The sequence below is a fragment of the Lathamus discolor genome, chromosome 2 (genome assembly GCF_037157495.1).
Source record: "Lathamus discolor isolate bLatDis1 chromosome 2, bLatDis1.hap1, whole genome shotgun sequence".
Lineage (NCBI taxonomy): Eukaryota > Metazoa > Chordata > Aves > Psittaciformes > Psittacidae > Lathamus > Lathamus discolor.
In genome coordinates, this window is record NC_088885.1 from 112,715,633 (window position 1) to 112,732,154 (window position 16,522).

Below are 16,522 nucleotides of genomic sequence, written 5' to 3' on the forward strand. Positions count from 1 at the left end.
CCTCTTCAGTTTGGGAGGGGCTGATTCTGGGCATTGGAGATACTTGTGGTGTTTTCAGCTGTGTACTGTTGCTGTCTGGAACAAGCTCTCTGTGGATTGACTGAATATGGTTTTGGAGTTCACTTTCTGATTCAAATTTAACATTGCAACTAGAACATCGCGTCTTCAATCCCCCTGCCTTGCCTTTGTTCTCAATGGAACTCAAGTTCTCATTTTGGCCCATGCCTTGTCTGTTACTGCTTGAAGGGATGTTGACACTTGGACTACCACTTTTACTGAGATTAACACAGCTAGCACACAGACCATATGGCAGACCGTTGATGTCAAGTTTCACTAAATCCTGTTTTGAGCGGAATTCCTTCAGGCAAGAAGCACACTTGTACAGTTTCTGGAGATGCTGTGCACGCCCCGTAGACTGCACAGCAGAACCATTTCCAGTTTTCTGCATGTGGAACGTGCCGTGGATTTTCAGTTCCAGCGTGGAAGTCACTGTCTGCATGCACACCACACACCGGAACCCTGTCAAGGAGTTCCTCAAGTCAGGGTGCATTTGGCAATGCTCTAAAAATTCCTCCTCACTTTGGAGGGGCATCTTGCAAATCCTGCAGTTTCCAGTGTCCAGGCTCTTACTATGCGTGACCTTGTGTTCAGTAAGAGTCAGAAGAGAAGGAAACCGCTCGCCACAGATTGGGCACATATAATGTTTCACCGGTCCCAAGTGTGTCTGCATGTGTTCTCGGAGCCCATTTTCAGAGAAGAATGTACGAGAACACACATTACACTTGTAATTCCCTTTAATGAGTTCTGCCTTTTTCTTCACTATGGCACTTTCTCCAGGTCGAATGTTGTGGTCTCGAAGCTGGTGATTCTGCAGGAGAGTCTCCATGGTATAAGCTGCTCCACAAATGTCACAGCCATACATGGGCTCAGATGTGTCCACATCTTCTTCACTGCCATCATGGCTGTTATGAGACTCCTGGCTATTCGTCAGTAAGGTCTGGAGTTCCACTTCCTCTTTCTGAACCTGCTCAGATGCTCCATTCGTTCCACAGTTTGGAGTTTTCGTCTCAAAAACACAATGCTTTTCCCTTAAGTGCTTTTCCAGCAAGATGATAGCATGGAAAGCTTTGCTGCAGAACTTGCAGTTATACTTCTTGCTGTGTGTAGTAATGTGACACTGCAGCTCCACCTCCGTACCAAAGGACTCGCCACAGAAGATGCATTTGTGTACTTTGCCTTGGTTCTCCAGGTGGTTGTGTTTAACATGAAGCTGTAGGTCAGTCTCATTGCGGAAATCCCAGTTGCACGATGTACATCTGTATACTTTCTTTTCATTGCTGTGCTTCACAGCCAAGTGTAGCTGAATGGAGACTTTGGAGTCAAAAACTTCTTGGCACAAGGTGCAGCGGAAGAACACAAATGTATGCATGTCCAGTAGGTGTTTCTGCAAGTCATCCACAGAAGTGAACTGCTTGTCACAGCTTTCACAGATGTAGTAGGTTGAGGTGATCATGAAATGGATGGTAACATGCTTCAGCAGAGACTCCTGGTTTGGAAATTCCTTGTTGCACTGAGGGCAGGTCAGTTTTGGCAGGACAGTATCAAGATGTGTTTTTAAATGAGTCTGGAAACCATCCAAGGAAGTATACTTAGCACCACACTGGTTACAAATGTATTCACCTGCAGGACGAGGGGGAGCACCTCCAACGGCCTGCATCATCTTCAAAGAGGTCTGCTCAATGGTCACAGGAGACAAAGGACTCATGGCTCTGGATTTTTTTCCATTGTGGATGTAATTCAGTGCCAAAGGAATGTTCTTATGGTTCTCCTTGATATGCTTGTTTAGTTTAAGAACACTATTAAATATTGGAGAATTAGTACAGTAAGAACAAGAATATACTTCCACCACTGGATCTTTTGGGGTTCCAAGCACAGGGGAGCCAAAACGGGAACTGCTAAGATCGCAGTGGACTTGTCTAATATGCTCTTCCAGAGAAGAATCTGTAAGAAACCCCATGTAGCAATGGGGACAAAAGAATGCATTACTGTCCTTAGCAGCAGGGTTGGCAAATCCATGTGAACATCGGATGTGTTCCTGAAGGGTGTTTAGGTCATTGAACACTTCGGAACAGAAGTTGCACTGGTACACCATGGCAGGCATGGTAGAAACAATCAGTGCTGGGTCCGGAGCTTCGTGGACTTGCTTAAGATGTTCATTCAGATTGTAGAGAGATGGCAATACCTCCAAACAATACTGACAGATATGGGCTTGTTCAGGTTTATCTAAATGCATAGTTTTCAGATGTATCTGCAGAACTGCAAGGCTGGAAAATAACTGTTTGTTGCAATAAATGCAGCTGTAGGTAACTTTTGCCTGTTTACTAGAAGGACCAGTTATATCTGGCACTTGCTGAGCGGCCCGCTTCCTTCCACGACCTTTTGGTATAGGAGGAGCCGTTTCCACCATTGTTGAACTATCCACCGAGAGATTCGAATCTGGAGTGGTGCTAGAGACTGAGGTGTAGCCCACAGTTACCAAAGATGGACTGTTGCTGTGGTTGCACGACTCTGGCTGCTGGTGACTGTCCATGTGGCTGTACAGCTCCTCCACAGTATGAAAGTTCTCAGAGCAAATGCTGCATGAATTCTTCTTCTCACCATTATGAGCTTGCTCCATGTGATTCACCAGAGATGTTTCCTCTACAAAGAGTTCATGACAGTAAACACACTGAAGAGCAGATCGGTCTTCATTAGGGGAACACTCAGGGTGACATTCTGCAATGTGCTTCTGAAGGTCTTCAGGAAAATCAAAGCCTTCCTCGCACTGACTGCATTTCTGAGTGTCTTTCATTTTCCAGTCCTCCATCCGGGAAGCAGACTGAGAGCCATCTTTGTTCCTCTCGTGAACCTGCATGTGACCGTGCAGCGAACTAGACGACAGGAATCCACGCCTACAAATGGCACACTTATATGGCTTGTTGGACGTATGAGTCTTTAAGTGAATTTTAAGATGATCACTCCTTGAGAACGCTGCGTCACACTCACTGCAGTGATACTTCTTGTCTCCTGTATGAAGCTTTATGTGGCGGTCCCGGCTCCGTTTGTGTTTGAAGAGACGACTGCAATACGTGCATTTGAAAGGGAGCTTGTCGCTGTGACTTTGCTCGTGGTGCTTTAAGTAGCTGAGGCGGCTGAACGATTTGTCACAAAACTGGCATGGATAGGGCAACCCTGGACCTCCTTCCTCTTCACCAAAATCACAACCTTCTCCATGGCTTGGGGAAGTCTGGTCCTTGCTAGAAGGTGATGATGCTGGCCACGAGCAAGTGGGGTCATCCTCAACATCCACTCCATCTGAAATGAGAAAGAAACAAGCCCACAAGCTTAATCCCTACAGTTCAAAGAGGACAGCAAATCATAGAATCATAGAGTGGTTTGGGTTAGAAAGAACCTTAAAATCACCTAATTCCAATTCCCCTGCCATGAGCAGGGACACCTCACCCTAGACCATGTCACCCAAGGCTCTGTCAAACCTGGCTTTGAACACCACCAGGGATGGAGCATTCACCACTTCTTTGGGCAACCCATTCCAGTGCCTCACCGCCCTCACAGTAAAGAACTTCTTCCCTATATCCAATCTAAACTTCCCCTGTGTAAGTTTTAACCCATTACCCCTTGTCCTATCACTACAGTTCCTGATGAAGAATGTGTATGAACAACGCTACTAGCTAGCAAGATCTGCTACTCCAAACAGCTAAAACGCATTAAACTCTGACTGGGATACTTTTTATACCTATATCCAACAGCTTCAAGACCACATTTTTATTTTTATCAGAGTGTAAAACATTTAAAGTTATTAAATACTTCTGTGCCTATATTAACTTTTTATTGCTTTTTTATCATTCTTTCTCAGTTGCAGGATATGTATTATACATTGACATCTTTATTAAAATGCAGATTTTAATATATTTAATGTTTCCTTTGTATCCATTGTAAAATGATTTGCATAGTATGTGAGCATCTGAAGAGGCAAAGGAAAGGAGAAAATATTACAGGAACGATTTTAAACTAATACAGTCAACCCACATGCCTAATATTTAATGAAAAGATTCCCCCTCCTTTGCCACAGGTTTAGTTGGGATTTTTTACCTTTAAATAGGTTCTGAACGCAGAAGTCTTTTAAAGGCTATTACTGAAAGAGACTTGGGTGTTATTCTAAACAATAGGCAAAATTACAGGGGAGGAACAGCACAACACTATAAACAATGATGTTTTCTCTAATAAAGTGCAATCAGGTTTCTCTGTAACTATACAATTCAGTTACTGAATGCCGACAGCTGGGTCATTAAATCTGCAAAACAAACTACCAAACCAACAGCCAGGATCAAGGAAAATGAGAAAGTTTCAAAAGGGTCAGTTGTGAGCAGCATTTCTTTTCCTTTTTAGGTTCAAGAGGTTGCCCGCCATTTCTTCCTTTCTGCAAAGGCCTCAGGCAGCTGAACTTCCTCAGCCCAGCAGAACCGGTACTGTGAGGTGATCACAGACAAAGCAACTTGTAAAAACTGGAAACAGGAAAAATGATGAATGACTATGGTAAAAGCTGAAAGATTTATGAGTAACAAAGAAAAGACAAAACAGAAACGCTAGCCAGATAATAAATTGAACTAGTTATCTATGATATTACCTCATCTCTAGGCATGACAAGTTGTAACTATTTTTTTTTCAACAGATGTCCTGTACAGTTTTGCTTTAAACGCAGATTACTACAATCACCATATTCACCTTAACCTGAAACTTCTTTAAAAATACGAAAATAATGCTTGAAAGATTACTGTACATCAAATAATCCTCCTATTCCTTTCCAGATGTGGTGCTTCTTTAAAAGTAAAATTGACCCCAGTAACAGCACAGAAAAAGACAGATAAACCTCTTGAAAAATATCTTTCTTAAGGTGTTCTTGCAAAGCAGTAAGTTTCTTAACATCTCCAGCCTTCTCTCAAGAAATTTACTACACTGACATAAAAGTTAGAGCTGGCCCGTATTATGTAAACAAATTCCAAGCCTGCTTTCTTTAAGGTAACAAGATTTTACTAGATTATCAACCTCTTGCTTATCCACAGGAAACAGATGAGGATTCATTCCTTTCCTGCATCTAGAAACTGATGACAACGCCATCTCACTATCAATGCCAGATGGCAACCATCTAACTCTGAGAAAACAACCAAACACCATTGCTGGATGCCTGCCCATTGACACAATGCTTTTTCAGGATAAGTTGGAAACTGCACGGGGTTTTATCCTCTTGTTTATGTCTTGAAGAGGAGGGTTTCACAAATTACACACACCTTCCACACACAAGTAGGATGTATATCTGCATGTACCTACGAACAAATCCGCACTAATGGTATATATTTAAATAACAAACCCAAACCCTAGCCCAAGTGCCATGTCTCTGAGCTGAAAACTAAGGTGTCTGTGTTTTTAAGATAAAAATTGAAAAATAAATATTTTCCCTGTCAGCAAAAGTACTATCAACGGCTAAAATGCTTCCCAATGTACTGAAGCAGAGTTACTCATTGTCATACATGCTAAATAATACCAGCCAGGTGAGTTTTTAAGTTGGCACATTAATGACTGCAATATTCACAGGAGACTTTTAATATAAATCTGTGTACTGCCCTTCCAAATTGCTGGGTTTGACTCTAAAGCTGGAAATTATCAAAACAGTGGAACAGCTATTCACAGAGAAAAAGATGTTAGGGGTTTTTTCTACATTTAAAAATCTTATTTTAAATGAGTATTTTCAGCCGGGTCTTTTAAGTGGAAAACCCTTTTGTCCTTTAAACATCAAATATATGTCTGACATATAAACACTGCCGGCAGATAAACAGGAATTTATGCCAAGCAACAGAGTGAAGAAAAATAGTCTGTGACTGCCTAGGCAACATATTTTGTAACCAAATTTAGTATTAAAATGTATATCCTATGCAGAAATGATATATTATTGTACAAATGTTTAGAGGAATATATAGTAAGTTATAAATAGTGTACCATCACTGACACAGTAGTAAATCACTTCCTTTTTGCCGGCACTGCCTGCCTGGTTTTACCTATTATACAACTATTCCCTCCGGCTTGTGGATCTCAGAGGGCTGTCGGGCTGGCAGCAGGGTCATGATCAAGCGCTGAGCATGACCACAGCATAAGCAATGGCTCTTTCCCCCACCCAGTTCTCCTTGTCTTGCCTGGGGGAGTCTCCTCAGCTTTTACACAAGGTAAGGAAAGCAGAGGGGGAATAGCATAACTACTGCACAGAGCCGGCACCTACTTCCCACCTGGCAAATATAAATGTTTCTGTGTGTCACTTCACTGTTGTGTTTTTAATCTGAGCCTGTAGTAATTCTGCAGAGTAATTCTCTTTGTGCAAAAAGGACAAGAGCAAACCACTTGCAAGTTCGATTTGCCTCCTTTTTACTTGAAATGTGACCATCTCTCAATCTCTCGGAGCCAGAGAAGGATCAGCAAGGCAGGGGGAATTCCGCACAGCGCGCGGTGGAGGACAACAGGATTTTCCTGAGTACGAGCCTAACAATGGAGCCAACACGCTTCCCCCCGACTCGGGGAGGCGGGGGAGAGCCAGTGTGGAAGGGGCACGGGTGGCGGCCAGCCACCACACTCCGGAAGGAGGGCCCCTGGGCTGCGCTCACACAAAGGGCTCCCAAAGCCCGGCGTGCCGGCTGTCGGCGACGTGCAGAAGGACTTTTGAAACCTTCCTTCTGCGACAAGGGAAATGCTTCGCTGCAGTGACTTCTGCTGTGTAGGCTTCAACCTGAACGCTGGGAACGTTGTGAGTGAGGGACTAGCGTGCCTCATGAGCTTAGGAGCTGTCTAGGAATGGGTCTGAGGACAGTGACTGATCAAGGAGGAAGCCTGGACTAAGGGTAACTACTGCTACAGCAGGATGTGAGTGATGGCACTGCTTGGTCTGCCATCTCCCCCCACTTCCCCACACAAATGCTGCCCCATACAAGAGCATGTCCTTCAAAATGGCAGTGATCCATGACTTGCTACCCTGCACTGAGGCTGTTCCATGTGCGCAGGCGTTAGGCAAGCAGGCCTGGGCACTCAAAGCTGTCATGGAGAAGCTAAGGGGAAGGTCCCCATGGCTGACCAACAGGGTCAGGATGTGGACTTGTCTCCCACTTTCCCAATGGCACCTACCACAAAGCCAGCTCTGTGCTGGGGATGAAGTTTGATCTGCTGTAGGGTTAAAGGACTTCAAACCCGTTTTTGCTGATCGCTCTCATAAAAAAACAGTTTGCTGCTACTCTGTATATACAGCCACGTGTATATAAATCTGTAGACACCTACCCACTGAGCTATGTCAACATTACAAATACTGATTTTTAATGCTATAACAAGCTGTCTGAAAATACTCTGGACCAAATTCAGATGCACACATACAAGTCCCCAGCAGTGGCACACATCCATCTGAGGGCAGAATAGGGCTCCAGGTATTCAATAGAGTGTTTATGGCGTTTGAAATTGTATTTTCTATACTGATTTTTCTCTTCGGCACCCGCAAAGTGCTGTTTAGTGTAAATGCTTTTCTTGTGTTATGGCAAGGATTCTGCGTTTCAATGTGATGCACTTAACGTGTCCATGTAAATTTTTAATTTTTGGAACCAGTCACTTCACACTCACTGACTCCAAGAAAGCTCTAGCACTCACAACCAAAAAACTTCGCTGGAAATCGGCTACAAGGCCTAAAAGTCTATTTAAAGATGCAAATGTGTGTGAATAGCTAGTGCAGATGTTTTTCTACACCGACTGTACTTGCTGAGTTTCAGCATTTCCATAAAGCACATTAAAACAAGTGTGTGAACACTCTGAGATGAAAGTACCAAGCACTCCTGAGACTTCCAGTGGAAAGTAGAGCTGCCTGACTTTTCTCCAAGCAGACAGGAATGCCCATGATTCAGCAGCCTGAGTAAATAAAAGAGGTCCTTATTTCCTAATTTTGCTGGCTGGCCACACTGCAGCAGCCTCTGTGCTGCTGCCAAAGGGGATGCAAAACTGGAACTACACCCAGCAGCTGAAGGACTGTCTTTGTTAGCCAGCCAGGCCTTCCTGACCATCTTCTGGCATCAAAACTACCGTATCCTGCGAGGAAGACCTCCATCTCGGGCTTGATAGTCCTCTAGTCTGTCTAATAGGATGAAACAACAAATTTTGCCTGGTCTGTGTTGGAGGAGGACAGCTGGAAACTCAGTTAGTAGCAGAGTAACACCTGTTCAGTCATATTTATGGGGGAAAGTGCTCACTAACAGAAAGTGAAGTAATACCAGAAGGAGTTATCCCATGAAAGGGAGGGAGGAAGGGGGAAGCATCAGAGCACAAAAGCACCTCTGTGGAGTCAGCAGCCAGCCCCTCATGTGCCAACCCCAGTAGTTGTGAGGTCTTAAAAGTGATCTTATCCCCACTGCTGCTGACTGAATTAACAGTACTGCTTCAGAAAAACATTATTTAGTCACCAGGAAGGTTTTTGACATACGCACGCTTTGGCTGGAATACGCTCCAGGACACTTGCTTTATCATGGCTTATTTTTCTGTATGATTTAAACATGTTTTTGCTGTCATCAGACAAATGGCCACACTCCTAAAGCAAATGTCAGCAAACCTTTATGTGCCGTAATACATAAGGTTCCTCTCATAGAACAGAGTTTACAAATACGAACAAATTAATACTTTCTATATCCTGTAAGCAGCAGTTTCCCATTTTCCCCATTTTGCTGCTCATGTAACTGGGGCACAGACAAGCTGGAGAGGTTTGCCTCAGGTTACAAATGTAATCTGTGCAAAGGAGGAAACAGAACCCGCATCTCCCAGGTCTGAGCCATCCCTGCAAGAAAAATCCTTTCTCCCCCTGAAACGCAGAGCTGGCAAAATGCTTAAGCTGCTGGATCTGAGCAAAAAGAAAGCCCAGCAGTTCAGCTGGACAGACACCCAACAGCTCCAGGTCCTGCTGATACATTCTCACTCCTTTGCCCCCTTAATGGTAATGGCAGACTGGTCACACAACTATCCCCCAGGACACCATCTGAAGGGCTAAATAGCAAGGTTTCTTTAACAGGTACAGAATTTATAACAACAGGTTACAAAGGGCAGGAATAGACACTAAAAATGACAAATCAAGTAGGCAGCAGCACATAAACACATCGACTACCTACTGCCACTGGCATACAGATTATGAATGTACACATACGCATTGAGTTGTTGTGTAGTTATTATCTGTTGTCCCACCACCAGCCAACGACCTGTTCAGATACCACTGTGTACATGTATCTCTGCTCATACACACATATTGAAAGGGATGGACAGCACGTACAATTATACAGCTTTGCTAATCTACCAGCAGGCGTGTTAAAAGAATTTGAGTTGTAAGAAAAGGACTAAATAGCAGGTAGGTAGGTCAGTTAACTGGATGTGTAATAGAGCTCCACAGTTCTAAATCCTTGCATTTTTGTGCAGGTAATTGAGTGGAGTGTTTATTATATATCATATAGTTTACTTGTAATGGCCATTTCAGGTTTTAGTGCCGGACACATTTTATATTATTATCACCACTAATTGTCTGCAGGGCTACCTTGGAAATGAGATAAGGAATCTTAGGGGAATATGCAGGTGTGAATAAATAGTAAACAAAGAGGTTAGATATTGCTGAAATAAAACATTATTGTGCTGTGTGCTGAATCCATCAAAATAACTAGAAGATCAAAGGATAGTGTTTAAGCATAGCCATGACTTCAGTAGTGGCCTAACATATATGTCACTGAAGCAAACTATGGGTTTGAAGCTTTTAATAGAATTGGCAGATCCTGTTTGCCTTTAAAATCACCCTAAATAAAATATATTACATAGTATTCTCCATTTACTTTTAACAGAGAAGTACACAGTTTTGGAAAAGCTGCAACTTTAATATAACCATCACATTTTTTTCACATCAGTGCCCCCCACATTAAACTCACTCATTTGTCTCATCACTTATTAAATGGCTTGAAAACTAATACTCTGTAATGGGCATTCAAAAGAGAAATGTGAACTTTAAAAATTATTTATAATTTACAGATGTTTTTGAAAATCTATCAATATTTCAAAACTGCTTTGGGAGCACCAATTAAATGCATTAACAGTTAAATTACTGGGGGAGAAACATACAGAGGTTTCTGACCCACAGAACTGAGACAGCTGGCAGGGAGGTTTCCCCATTTCAAATTTCATAACTAGAAGAAAGGCAGCTCCTAGAAACAACAAATAAGTCACTTTAATACCTCGCAGGAAAAACCTGCTTGCTTTTATAAAACGCCTTTAATGCTTACATAAGTAGTTAACATTCCTGTATTGCTCTCCTAAGGTAACCTAAGCCTCCAGTTCCATTATGTCTTCTTCAGAAGACATATTACTATTACATATGTAGAGAGGAGCATAAATGTTTTCCTTGATTGTTGCTTAAAGTTCATTTGAACAGACGGAGCCCAATGAATTCCATCTTCAACAGCCAAATTAAAGAAAATGTAAGCAGTTCACATTCTCCTCCACCTTTCAAATCATGCACAAACACCAGTCTGCAACTAGAAGAAAACAGAGCTACCCTATGCTTGCTTGAGGAAGCTGCTATTTTGTGCCTCTCTAGGCAAAGAGAAAGCATAAGTAATTTTCCACAGTCCTGTACATATAACTAATGACAGTCACCATCCTCAAAGCTTATTATACTGCTTTACATAATTGGGAATCGCATGTCACACAATTAATTTACAGGGCTTGTTTAGTTGTGACTATACAAGCACTAAGCGATTCAAATTAGCTCATTTGTCCACTGCTTAAATGCGACAAACACATTTACACTGTATTTCTTCCGCTGTTAAGTTGCCGTTTCTTTTAGTAGTTGTTTTTGTTTGTTTGTACAGTATGAGTCAGAGACCACCAGGCTTGTTCCATCTGAAGCTAAGGTCAGGAAAAATCACCCTGAGAGTAATTACATTTAGAGTCAAGATAATGGGAGAGCAAAAAACCCATTCAACTACCCTAGCAAACTTGCACATAATAATGATCTCCTAAGAATCTGTATAATAACAACCTCATGTACTAAAAGTAGTGATTCAGTCAATCAGGTCTTTGCTACAAAATAATTATTATAATTTGTTGTGCTGATAACAGTATTTATACTGCTTATTAAGAACAGCAAATGATGGGGGATAACAGTTCAGGTTCCTCACTGGACTCCAATACTTTCCTCTGCATTCTGCTTTCACTGGGTCGTGCTCTCTCCAGGAAACACCATGAATAGGACCAGGAACCCTCTCCCTCCAGTCTTTCCCCATGCTGCAGCTCCTTTTGAAAGCTGCTGAAGTGTATAGAAGCTACAGAGACAGCTGCCCCTATAACACAGTCACAGTCATCAAAGTACTTTGCAGTGGCACACAGGTATTAAAATGACTTGACTGCTTCTTTCTTTCCCAGGTCACAATATAAGGAGTGTGTCTGAAGTCAGAGAGCATTGTTCTTTCTCTTTCCTTCCCAAAATTAATGGTGCAAAGGCTCAGACCCTGAGAGCCGAAGGAGACCCTGCTTCACAACAGCCTTCCAAGTCCCCATTCCCACACAGCCCCAGGACCCCACAGGGAGAAGGGCAGGCTGTCAAAACCTCCCTAGCTGGAGGCTCAAACAAAAGATGGAGCCCCTGGGCAGGATTTGCAGGCAGAAACCCCTGAGATGTCAAGCACCACCTTGGGTCCTTATTTGAGTATCGCCCTTCTTTCAGCTAATCTACAGTTTAATCATGAAGGTCTGCAGGGATTGCTGCAGGGGTCCCTCACACTTGGTCGCCTTTCCCTTTTTTTATTATGTATGCCTCTCTGTCCCACCTGTGCCTACTTTTCAACCACCCCAATTCATTGCTTCATTGCCTCTCGACCAGAACAGCAACAGCAAGGCACACTTTGGAGGGGGCTAAACTAGGACAAAGAAAAGAAGGAAGGCAACGTGTGGAGAACTGAATGAAAGGAATATAGGTAGGGCAAAAGAAAGGAGTGAATTATTGCATCTGAAAGAAACCCTGGCAAAGAGATCACAAAATCTTTCATAGGGAATGGAAAGTAAAAGGAAATTAAGATCAAGCAAAAGCAATGCAGGCAGTTAACACATTCAAAAACATATCAGTGTTATTTTACAGTGCGCTAGAATTAAATACAGTAAATAAACACAGAACTGCTTATTTCTTAGAATGACAGAGATGTGGTGGCGGTCTTATTTACACAGGTGAAAACTCCTGGACCTAGATCTGCAAAGGGACTTAGGTGTCTCCAGGAGCCTAAGAAGCGAAGAAAGAAGGATTCATGGGGCCCTGGGGGGGGACCAGGAAAAGGTCTGCAACCTCACAGCTTGGGCACTCAGCTGGGAGAGGGCAGTACTGGGCTCTTTATACATTATAGAGGCACTGGATAAAAAACAAAAATAAACACAAGTTCCAGACTGCAAGAACCCCTGGACTGAGCGTCCTCATTAGGTTAACAGCTCCTTCTCAAATGTGCTCCTACCAGCTCTTTGCTTCAGAAAGCCCAGTTTCTATGGGAAGAAACCTCTGCACAACCGAAAACCCCCTGCTCCAAGGCAGGAAATGTGGCTTTGAATCCCCTCAGAAGCTGGGGGAACTGAATGAAGGCCTCATACCACTTAATTCTCTACCTACCTGGCCCTAAAAAGGGAAGATGCGAACACAGCAGTTTCTGCTGAAAGTGCCCACCATGTCCTGGGCTTAATACAACGCTCTCTGTGCAGCAGGCTGATCAGAGATGATGGGTACCCAGATGTTCACACTTGTGAGGTGAGTACAGACTTCCAGACCACAGAAACCTGAGAAACCTTTCATCAGAAAAAGAGGTGTCTACCAAACTGGGGCTAACCCAGAGAGGTAGTTTTTGGGTAAACAATTCTATCTAACTTCTTACAATCTATCTACATTCCGTTTTAGGCTTGTTTTTTTAGATCTGGCTGTTAGTGCAGATGTGCTGCACAGCTGTTAAAAGTGATGTCACTGAGCAAAGGTAACTTTAGTTTTTAAACCAAGTCAGAGCTCAGAATGGCAGACAAATGCTTAACACCCATGCTGGTGTGCACAGTCACACTGGGGACAGCCTGCTCAGGAACCTTTTCACTGTAGTCAAAATGCCATGGAAGACAATACAGGCCTTTCTCCCTGACCCTCATTTTCTTCAGGTTGCTTGAATGGGAACACATGTGGATGTCTATGTCTACGTGGGATAGGCACAGGTTGGTACGGGTGTGTGTTTTCCACTAATTTACAGGCATTTTAACCTTTAAAGGAACCTGACAAATTTCCCAGTTCAAAATGGTCAGAAGACTGAATCCTACTATGAAGCTGTCACATGTAAACTGTCATACCTGCCACTTCCTATCTTGCAGAATATCAATCCCTCTATGTGGAATTTTGTAAGGTAAGAGTTGCGTTTCTAATAAACATGCTTCATTCAGACCTTTCATATTAATGCAGGTTTATTTGATTGATTTACTTCTACAAAAGAAGGCAAAATTCTTTGCAAAAGGCAGCATTTTCCTTCTTTTCTAATTTCCATTCACCAAAGCCTGCTGAAACTCATGATTAACTGTCTGAAATAGAGGCCTCTCCAGAAATAAAGAGATCTCTGCTTTAGATCTGTTAAAGCCTATATCTAAAACAACCCTTTGTAGCTTCTCAGTGTAGAATGGAAGCCCGGTGTGAAATACAGTAAATTAAGCCTTCTGCTGTCAGAGCTGGCAATAAGAGTAGAGCAGAATAGTGGCTGGATTTGAAATTATTTCCTTTCTTTTTTTTTTTTTTTTTATTAGCTTCATTTACATCCTGTCTAAGGTCTTCTGAGCAGCTCAAGGTGTCTTATCTCTGGCTACCAGGGGGTATTTTGCAGTCAAAGCAGTTAACATACTTTCTCTCTCTCTCTTTTTAAGGCCATCTTATCTTATCAGACAGATCTCTTCAGGCTGAGGAGAACCCATACTTATCAGTAGCTGTACACTGTATTGACAGCTCAGTGCTGCTAGGGATAAATGAAAGCTTAGGGTAGAGAAAGATCAGTTAACCTGTTCCACTCTCAATTTAGACTAATCTTTGGTTTGTCTAACTTCAGGAAACACTGTACATCTTTTCTGTGTTTACTTGGACAACAGCAGTGCACAATCACACCATCACTTGCTCAATCTGGTGCACAGGTACAGCCACTGTAATAATCCCCAAGGCAGACTGCCTGTTGACTTGTGTGAGCAGTGCTCTGCTGACCTCCAGCAACTCCTGCTCCAGGCCACCTCAGGGGTGGATGACTGTTCTGATAGCAACCAAGAGCTGATGAGATTGCCCAGAGCAGCAAAAACTGGATGTTGCACAGAGCCACAATTTGCAAATCAGCCTTTCCCTACAGCAAGGGCCAGAAAAGTGATCCCACATATGGTCTAAATGGAAGCAGTGAGACTGAAGGTGAGCATCCTGCAAGCCCATTCTTGGAGCAGAAGACAAAGTGAAGAAGCAGTTTATTTAGACCTGTCCTCCGTATCCTACCAGGGTGAACTCTACAGCACAACACAGTAACCAAGAGCAGTCAGCCCTGCTAACCAGTTATCTCCATGTAATACACAAGCCAGCTTTCTCACCACAAAAATAATAAAAAAAAAAAAAGATACAAATGGCAAGATTCCTCTTGTCCTTTGCTGGTGTCACGAGCAGTGAACCAGGTCTAAAAAGCTACAGCTGCTGCTGCTGAAAATTCAGTCACCATAATTTCAGGTGAAAAAAAATACGTCATTGAAATTAAGTCTTGTGCCAGTTCTGCCTTCTACTTTATTATGTTTTATATTTTTTCTCTCCTTTTTGTATCCAAACACTTCATGAGCACTTTTATATTAGTGATAACCCTACCTAGACTTTCCCTGCAGAGAAGGTTCTCTATTAATTGTCCATTATCTTGGTGTGTCAGCACAAAGGACAGGGGAACAAATTCTCATCCAAATGGTTTCACCTCTCTCTCTTGAGAGTGATGCCCTTGTCAGGGCATTAAAGACATGAAAACCTGCCACTTATCAGAATTGTGTCCGAATCGAACTACTGTCCTTGAAAACAGTAGACACCAGATACCATCAAAATAAGCCACATTGGCAGATCCTGTTCCACTGTGACTTAGGCAACCTTTAGACAGCTTATATACACACCTCTGGTTGCATATGATCCGTAACATTACAGCCGTGGTTTAAAATCAGAAAGGCATGTTCTTCTTCATTTTATCAAACACTAAGCACATTATAAATAGCAATTGCCAGGATGAAGAAAACTTGGCCAGTATCTATGTTAAATCTCTAGACACCATATTAAAATGCGGGATAGTGGTATGTGCAGAGTTTTTGAACAGAGGTGGTGGTCGGAGGAAGAAGATACGAATGGCATTTTTTATGAAACAGTTTGGAAGATTTCACCAGTTTAAATAAGCCTGAGGACACACTTGAATGTAAACTCATTGCTGAACCAACTCATAAAACTTTGTAATTACTTCATACCACCAATTCTTAACAAAACATAACTCAAGCCTATTAAAATGCTGAATTTGCTTGCTAGAATGCAACAGTATTTCAGAGAGGTGTTTAGTCATTCTATTAACCTGTTCAGAAACAGAAAAAAGAAACAGCACTGAAGATACGTCCACAGCTGCAGTTCCCTATCTGTCTTTTTTTGGCAATCCATGACTGTCCTTGCTTTTCACAATGTGAAAGCACAAAGAGGAGAGGAAAAAAAAAGGAACTTACGCTTTGCTTTTAACAAGTAAACAAGTGTACAAATTAATTCAGAGAGCTGTAATTTTGAGAATTTTCTATGTTTAATGTGCACTGCAGTTAAACTACTTTTTCTGTACAAATTAATTTACTGCATCAGTGATCGATGTTTATGTTTAGGCAATTTTATTTCTCAGTATGGTAAAATTAGACCTAATAGTTGCAACCTGTTATGTCCAATCTGTCACTGAAATTCAAATTGCCTTTTTCCTATTATTCAAGGAGCAATTTGGAGGAATTAAAGCAGTCTAAAACCAGAAGACAAACAATTCTCTGCAAGGACTCAATAGCCTGTGTCTTCAACCTGCTCTAGAAAGCGGTAGTCCTTCCTCAGCAGAACCACTGCCACCTTTTCCTCATACTCTGAATGCTTCCAGCCTGGAGACCCCCCAAAAGGCATGAGTGTCTGAAGACAGAGGAATGCTGTGCCACTCCTTGAAGGGAACATAAAGACAGTATATGTTTTGAGCAAGTGGAAATATCATTAACAGCTAACAGAAAGAGCCTTCTCTTCATTCAATAATTGCTGATGTTCACACGTTTTCAATTAGCCATCCATGTATCTAAAAAAAAAAGTTTCTTCTTCATCTGGGATGAGTTAGTTATTGTCATCTTGTTCTTGTCAGTGAAGCAC

General features: G+C 42.4%; 1 protein-coding gene across 12 annotated transcripts in view; it reads right to left on the reverse strand.

Annotated features, from left to right (window-relative positions):
- ZNF521 (zinc finger protein 521) overlaps positions 1 to 16,522 on the reverse strand; it is a 236,040-nt gene that overhangs the window by 135,812 nt on the left and 83,706 nt on the right. For all 12 annotated transcript variants that reach the window (XM_065668152.1, XM_065668142.1, XM_065668145.1 and 9 more), the window contains one exon: positions 2 to 3,354. In XM_065668152.1, the coding sequence (XP_065524224.1) occupies positions 2 to 2,914 (2,913 nt within the window). In that variant the 5' untranslated portion in view covers positions 2,915 to 3,354. The remainder of the gene's footprint in view (position 1; positions 3,355 to 16,522) is intronic.